Source organism: Aegilops tauschii, chromosome 1 (assembly GCF_002575655.3).
Source record: "Aegilops tauschii subsp. strangulata cultivar AL8/78 chromosome 1, Aet v6.0, whole genome shotgun sequence".
In the NCBI taxonomy this organism is placed as follows: Eukaryota; Viridiplantae; Streptophyta; class Magnoliopsida; order Poales; family Poaceae; genus Aegilops; species Aegilops tauschii.
The window spans coordinates 379325632-379333912 of record NC_053035.3 but is presented as its reverse complement, the minus strand read 5'-3'; the positions used below and the strand labels follow the sequence as shown (position 1 = coordinate 379333912).

Genomic DNA, 8281 nt, shown 5'->3' with positions numbered 1-8281 from the left:
TCTATACAATTTGCCATTGTATTGGATGTGTTGGGGACACAAGAGATTTTTTGTATTTGATTGCAGGTTTGCTTGAGAGATACCACTTCATCCTATGCCTCCCACGGATTGATAACCTTAGGTCATCCACTTGAGGAAAAATTGCTACTGTCCTACAAAACTCTGCGCTTGGAGGCCCAACACGAGTATACAAGAATAAGTTGTGTAGTAGACATCAAACATCTCGGTTTAAACAAAGGCGAATGAGTGTAAAAATATCACTCATCACATAGAACTACCACTTTAAAATCGTCAGAAAAAACAACTAGTTGAAGCTAATTTTTGGCAAAAGATTACCACCTACATTTGATGACCATTTTGCCGATTTTAAACGAGATTATGACATTTGTGGCCCACATGTCAGGTCCATGTGTGCCCAACGGCTAACAGAGCTCACTAGAAGGCCATCACGGCCTGCTCTCCTCTTTCCCTCCATCTCTCACTCTCTCCCAAGCTCATTCGCAACTTCTGCTCTCCTCTCCTTCTCCTCGCACGCCGGCAATGCCGCCAGGATGCCTTCGTGGAACAACGGCGATGCAAGCATGGGCGATGACATGAGCGACTTCGGCAACATTCAGATGGAGTATTTCGTAAGTCCTTCCCTCTGCTAGGGTTAGGGTTTGAAGGTATTTGGGATTTCTTCGATTTGAGCTCATATATGTCAGTTGCTCATGGTTCAAATCCTAAATTTGCCGTCATGGTTGCAGCAAACTCGTGGCATCTTCGTGGAGCCAAATTTCTATGGTGATGTGGTTGAATCCAAGCCTAAGTGTATCATGCACAGGTAGAGGCCCAACAGGTTTGTTGATTTTGAAGACACTGACACCAACCCATTGTCGTCGAGCCCAAGATGGGTAGGTCCGGCACCGATGGCGGAGCTGGAGCCGGAGTGCGCGGCGGGGGCGGTGCATTGGCCTGTGGCGGCGGCATCGTGCAGAAAGGGGACGACACAAGGAGAACCGAGACGAGATCCCGGCCGGAAGAGACGATGCCAACAATCCACCTCTCATGGATGGGGTTGCTGCTGGCGATGATGGGAGTGAGGGGGAGGGGGCGGTGCGTCGGTGGCTCTACCATCGGAGACACCGAAGGGGCGGTGAGGGATAGAAAGCGAGTGTGTGTGAACTGCTGTGGGAGATGACTGAAGAGAGCGTGGGGAGTTATGAGACGCCCCGTCGTCTCCCGGGCTTCCCACGCGTGTAGGTGTTCGCCACGCATGGCTCGAGCGAGCCTGACTCGCAAAATACGTCTGATTCAGCCGTTTCCTTGGTGCTGGCCCAGAGCTGTTTTGTGTTCCGTGCGGGCCGATAAACAGATGCAGACCAGGCAACCAAACAGACAAAAGATATTCCGGGCTGGCCTGGGCAAGGCTAATGCATCCTACCAAAGCATCACCAGCAAACAGACGAACACTCGGCAAAGAACAATTTTTCCGCAGTGAAAGCAAACGTTTCATACATGTGAAAAATGTTGCAACGATTGCAGGTCCTAGATTTGACATAAAATAGATCTGACGGTGAGAGAGACGGTTCATTTTTCCACTTTCCAGCCCACTGGCACGTAGCGCGCGGGTCCAGTAAGGGTCAATCTCCCGCGCTGTGGACTTGTCATGGACTCATGGTCCACAATGCAACGCAGCTTCCTTTTGACATCTCTACATATGCCATGCCATGCATCTTCTCTTTGCACTCCATGCACCACCAACTTGCAAATTGCCATCTTCGCTTTCTCAGCTGGTACGAACCCAACAATGGCGCCCTCCCCACGAGCCATGCGTAGCCTGAGCCCCCTGTACTATCTCCTCCTCCTTATCGACGCAGCCATGGCCGCGGCGGACCCCTGGTCCACCGACTGCCCGAGCGACGCAAACTACACCCGCGGCGGCGTCTTCCAGGCCAACCTCGACGCCCTCCTCTCCGTCCTCCCTGCCTCCGCGTCGGCCGCGTCCGGATTCGCTAAAAAAGCCACCGGCGTAGCGCCCGACGAGGCGTACGGCCTCGCACAGTGCCGCGCCGACGTGAGCGCATCCGACTGTCGCACGTGCCTTGACGCCTCGGTGCGGGACGTGGCCACCAAGTGCCCCGGCCAGAAAAGGTCCGTGCTCTTCTACGACGACTGCTTCCTGCGCTACTCGAACGTGAGCTTCTTCGGCGCCGCCGACACGTCGTGGCAGGCCCACTTATGCAACCGAGACAACGCGACGCAGCCTGAGCTGTTCAAGACGCAGCTGGGCGCGCTGATGAGCAACCTCAGCAGCAGGGCAGCATCGTCCCTCCGATTGTTCGCGGTCGGCACGGCCGACTTCACGCCCTTCGCGAGGATCTACGGCATGTCCCAGTGCACGGGCGACCTCGCCAGCGACGACTGCAACTTCTGCCTCACATTAGCCGTATCGTCCATCCCGACCACCTGCGACGAGAAGCAGGGAGGACGGGTCGCCTACCAGAGCTGCTCCATCCGGTACGAGCCGTACGCCTTCTACAGCGCACAGGGCATCGAGGCGGCTATGTCCCCGCCAGCGTCACCGCCGCCGCCGGCACTAAACGGCAGCGATCACTCCGGCCCTGCAGGACGCGCCGGTGAGTCAATGTCCCCGTCAACTTTGTGGTCCGTATATGCTTACGCGTTTCTAGCTGGCTAGCAGTTTTCTTCGTTGCTTCGGAATTGCCGTTTCAGTCTTGCGTCTTTGATTAAAGTGGCGAGTTGTTCAGACAGGGACTGAACTAGAAGATAGGGTAAACTATTCTGAATTTTCTTTTGACCGAGGGCGGTGACGACGAATCTTGGTTGTGGGTGCAGGAAACGACGACGCCAACGACGCCACAGCCAAGATAGCTCTGTTCGTCTCCATTCCTGTTGCTGTGGTGCTGTTGGTGCTGTTGACGGTTGCTTTGTATCTCTGCAAGAGGAAGAACAAGAAACCACACGAACATGTGCGGATATCCAACTCCGGTGAGTGCTTCTCGGTCGATTATATAGCAAAGAAATCTCCAAAAAAAAGAAGAAGAACCAGGCTTAATTATCATCTATTTTTTGTCTTTGTAAGCAGACAGTGAGGATGGAACAGACATGAAAAGCTCAGAGTCTCTCCTGTACGATCTGAGCACTCTAAGAGCTGCCACTGACAACTTCTCTGAAGAAAATAAGCTCGGGGAAGGCGGGTTTGGGCCGGTCTACAAAGTAACGTACACTCAACTTGGAACATGAGAAATTAATTCTCCATTCCTGAACTTAACCATCGACTTTGTGTGGTTCAGGGCACTCTCCAGGATGGACAGGATATCGCGGTGAAGAGGCTGTCACAAACCTCCCAGCAAGGGCAAGTGGAGCTCAAGAACGAGGTTGTGCTGGTGGCCAAGCTTCAGCACAAGAATCTGGTGCGCTTGCTCGGCTGCTGCATCCAAGAGGAGGAGAAGCTCCTCGTCTACGAGTACCTCTGCAACAAAAGCCTCGACAAGATTCTATTCGGTTGGTGCCTAGTTCTTCAGATTCCCAAACTATTATACTGCCAAGTGACATTCAGTTTCAAATCATCACGTACTACGTGTTAACAGCATGTGTGCGTGCAGATCCTGCGAGGCGGCAGGAGCTTACGTGGGGGCAGAGGTACAGGATCATCCAGGGGATCGGACGAGGCCTTCTTTACCTCCATGAAGACTCGAGGCTGACCATCATCCACCGGGACCTTAAGGCGAGCAACATCCTGCTAGACCCCGACATGAACCCCAAGATCTCCGACTTCGGCCTCGCCAAGCTGTTCAGCGTGGACGCCAGCGCCGGGAACACCAGCCATATCGCTGGAACCTAGTGAGTTTGTTACTACATCGAACTAATAATGCTGACATGGTGTACGTGAACCGAGCTGGCTAACAATGTGGTGTCCGTCTTGAAATGCAGTGGGTACATGGCGCCGGAGTACGCCCTGCACGGCATCTTCTCCGCCAAATCGGACGTGTACAGCTTCGGCGTCCTTGTACTGGAGATCGTCGCGGGTCGCCGCAACAATTTCGGCCAATATCCGGGCACAGACGGCGAAGATCTTCTGACCACGGTACGGGTGTGACCTTGCGACCTTGGTCATGGCGGATCCATATAATTAACGAGTAGCTAACTATGCCCTTGCGTCTGCAGGTCTGGAGGCACTGGAGCCGTGGGAGCGTGTCGGGGTTGCTCGACGGCTGCTCGGCCGACGGACTCCAGCCGACGGAGATGCTGCGGTGCATCCACGTGGGGCTGCTCTGCGTCCAGGAGGACGCGCACCTCAGGCCAGGCATGGCGGCGGTCGTCGTCATGCTCAACAGCCGCTCGATTACGCTCCCTGTGCCGACGCCGCCGGCCTACGTCGTTTCGGGCCGCGCGGGTGCGAGGAGCATGACGCGCGAGGCACAGGCTCCGGCGGGAGCTGTTCGTGGGCCGTATGTCAACGACGCCTCCGCTTCTGACGTGGAGCCCCGGTGAACGGGCGGCCTGCAAAATAGGGTGTTCTGGGCATCCGTCCAAACTCCGTATATAGGCGATTGTGTTAAGTCGTTTATTTTATTTTTTTATTTAAAAAAGTCGTTTAATTTTTCAACAGAAATGCTATTTTTTAGTCTACCGAAAACAACTCGTCTTAAGTTGTTGTAATCATTGATATAGTCACTCATTCTTTTTCCTTGTCTTTCTCCAAGTTATAGTCTCTGTATGCTGAGAGCCGTAAAAAAATTAATCTGTACGTTGGGACTAATTAAAAAATAGTATGTATGCTGGGGAATACGGAAGGACAACGCTAACGCCCACACGTGTGGTGGGAGTCAAACCCGTCCACAGCCCTATAACACACATACTACGCCATGTCACCGCATGCATGCATGTGGAAATCTTTTTGGATTTTCAGTTTTAAAAATATTTTATCTTTTAAATAAACAATCCGATTGAAGATTCGTTTTCACCATTAAATCCCTCGCGACGAGATCTTCGAAACTAGATCTCATATCAATATATTTCGACCATCTCGCACTTGAGGATTATCACTAAGCAAAATAAGATGCATAAAAGATAAACATCACATGCAATCAATATAAATGATATGATATGGCCATCATCTTATGCCTTTGATCTCCATCTCAATAGCACCGTCATGATCACCATCGTCACCGGCGCGACACCTTGATCTCCATCGTAGCATCGTTGTCGTCTCGCCAACTATTGCTTCTACGATTATCGCTACCGCTTAGTGATAAAGTAAAGCAATTACATGACGATTGCATTTCATACAATAAAGCGACAACCATATGGCTCCTGCCAGTTGCTGACAACTCTGTTACAAAACATGATCATCTCATACAATAAAATTTAGCATCATGTCTTGACCATACCACATCACAACATGCCCTGCAAAAACAAGTTAGACGTCCTCTACTTTGTTGTTGTAAGTTTTACGTGGCTGCTACGGGCTGAGCAAGAAATCGTTCTTACCTACACATCAAAACCACAACGATATTTCGTCAAGTATGTGTTGTTTTAACCTTCACAAGGACCGGGCGTAGCCACACTCGATTCAACTAAAGTTGGAGAAACTGACACCCGACAGACACCTGTATGTGAAGCACGTCGGTAGAACCAGTCTCGCGTAAGCGTACGCGTAATGTCGGTCCGGGCCGCTTCATCCAACAGTACCACCGAATCAAAGTATGACATGCTGGTAAGCAGTATGACTAGTATAGCCCACAACCCACTTGTGTTCTACTCGTGCATATAACATCTACGCATAAACCTGGCTCTGATACCACTGTTGGGAACGTAGTAATTTCAAAAAAATTCCTACGCACACGCAAGATCATGGTGATGCATAGCAACGAGAGGGGAGAGTGTTGTCCACGTACCCTCGTAGACCGTAAGCGAAAGCGTTATGACAATGCGGTTGATGTATTCGTACGTCTTCACGATCGACCGATCCTAGTACCGAACGTACGGCACCTCCGCGATCTGCACACGTTCAGCTCGGTGACGTCCCACGAACTCACGATCTAGTAGAGCTTTGAGGGAGAGCTTCCTCAGCACGACGGCGTGATGACTGATGACCCAAAAGTATAGGGGATCTATCGTAGTCCTTTCGATAAGTAAGAGTGTCGAACCCAACGAGGAGCAGAAGGAAATGATAAGCGGTTTCAGTAAGGTATTCTCTGCAAGTACTGAAATTATCGGTAACAGATAGTTTTGTGATAAGGTAATTTGTAACGGGCAACAAGTAATGAAAGTAAATAAGGTGCAGCAATATGTCCCAATCCTTTTTGTAGCAAAGGACAAGCCTGGACAAACTCTTATATAGAGAAAAGCGCTCCCAAGGACACATGGGAATTATCGTCAAGCTAGTTTTCATCACGCTCATATGATTCGCATTCGTTACTTTGATAATTTGGTATGTGGGTGGACCGGTGCTTGGGTACTGCCCTTTCTTGGACAAGTATCCCACTTATGATTAACCCCTATTGCAAGCATCCGCAACTCCAAAAGAAGTATTAATGTAAACCTAACCATAGCATGAAACATATGGATCCAAATCAGCCCCTTACGAAGCAACTCATAAACTAGGGTTTAAGCTTCTGTCACTCTAGCAACCCATCATCTACTTATTACTTCCCAATGCCTTCCTCTAGGCCCAAACAATGGTGAAGTGTCATGTAGTCGACGTTCACATAACACCACTAGAGGAAAGACAACATATATCTCATCAAAATATCGAACGAATACCAAATTCACATGACTACTTATAGCAAGACTTCTCCCATGTCCTCAGCAACAAACGTAACTACTCACAAATCATATTCATGTTCATAATCAGAGGGGTATTAATATGCATAAAGGATCTGCACATATGATCTTCCACCGAATAAACCAACTAGCATCAACTACAAGGGGTAATCAACACTACTAGCAACCCACAGGTACCAATCTGAGGCTTTGGGACAAAGATTGGATACAAGAGATGAACTAGGGTTTTAGAGGAGATAGTGCTGGTGAAGATGTTGACGGAGATTGACCCCCTCCCGATGAGAGGATCGTTGGTGATGACGATGGCGCTGATTTCCCCCTCCCGGAGGGAAGTTTCCTCGGCAGAACAGCTCTACCGGAGCCCTAGATTGATTCCGCCTCGTGGTGGCGGAGTTTCTTCCCGAAAGCTTGCTTATGATTTTTTCCAGGGTAAAAGACTTCATATAGCAGAAGATGGGCACCAGAGGCCTGCCAGGGGGCCCATGAGGCAGGGGGCGCGCCCAGGGGGTAGGGCGCGCCCCCCACCCTCGTGGCTAGGGTGTGGGCCCCCTCTGGTGGATTCTTTCGCCAGTATTTTTTATTAATTACAAAATGTGCCTCCGTGAAGTTTCAGGACTTTTGGAGCTGTGCAGAATAGGTCTCTAATATTTGCTCCTTTTCCAGCCCAGAATTCCAACTGTCGGCATTCTCCCTCTTCATATAAACCTTGTAAAATAAGAGAGAATAGGCATAAGTAATGTGACATAACGTGTAATAACAGCGCATAATGCAATAAATATCGATATAAAAGCCTGATGCAAAATGGACGTATCAACTCCCCCAAGCTTAGACCTCGCTTGTCCTCAAGCGGAAGCCGAAATCGAAAAATATGTCCAGATGTTTAGAGATAGAGGTGTCGATAAAATAAAATACGGACATAAGGGCATCATGATCATTCTTATAACAGCTATATATATATATATATATATATATATATATATATATATATATATATATATATATATATGTATATATATATTGTCATATGATTTCTTATACTCAAGTAATAATCTATTCACAATGTCAAGTATGAATCAGAAACTTCATTGAGAACTAACAAACTATGATCTCGGTCATTGAAGCAATTGCAATTTATCATAACATCGGAAAGAGTCTGTGACGCCCGGATATTTAAGCTCCAGTAATTCTCTGCTAATGATGCCACGTCTTCGATTACTGTTGCTAATCTCGCGTTAGTTCGAAACCGATTCTAATTCAAATCCAAAATCAAGCAAACAATAAAAGTTTTCAAATATTAAAATTAAAATGTTCAGAGTGAACTAAATATTGCATAGATAATTATGGTGGAGAAACCACACCTTTATAAAATGTTTAAATAATATGAGATGAATAAAACTGCAGCAAAAACAATTATTTAAATACCTTTTGTAATTAATAAAATGTCAAACTAATTTATTGAGGACTGGACTTGTTGAGTATGGACTAAGTT

General features: G+C 48.5%; 1 protein-coding gene across 1 annotated transcript; it reads left to right on the top strand.

The window, feature by feature from the left end:
• The first annotated feature begins 1679 nt into the window (after positions 1 to 1679).
• On the top strand, positions 1680 to 4695 carry LOC109753153 (cysteine-rich receptor-like protein kinase 15). The gene is made up of 7 exons (XM_020312074.4): positions 1680 to 2618; positions 2839 to 2991; positions 3089 to 3219; positions 3297 to 3507; positions 3609 to 3846; positions 3937 to 4090; positions 4171 to 4695. Exons 1-7 carry the CDS (start codon positions 1700 to 1702, stop codon positions 4495 to 4497), a joined length of 2133 nt encoding a protein of 710 aa, XP_020167663.2. The 5' UTR covers positions 1680 to 1699; the 3' UTR covers positions 4498 to 4695.
• Positions 4696 to 8281: the final 3586 nt, after the last annotated feature.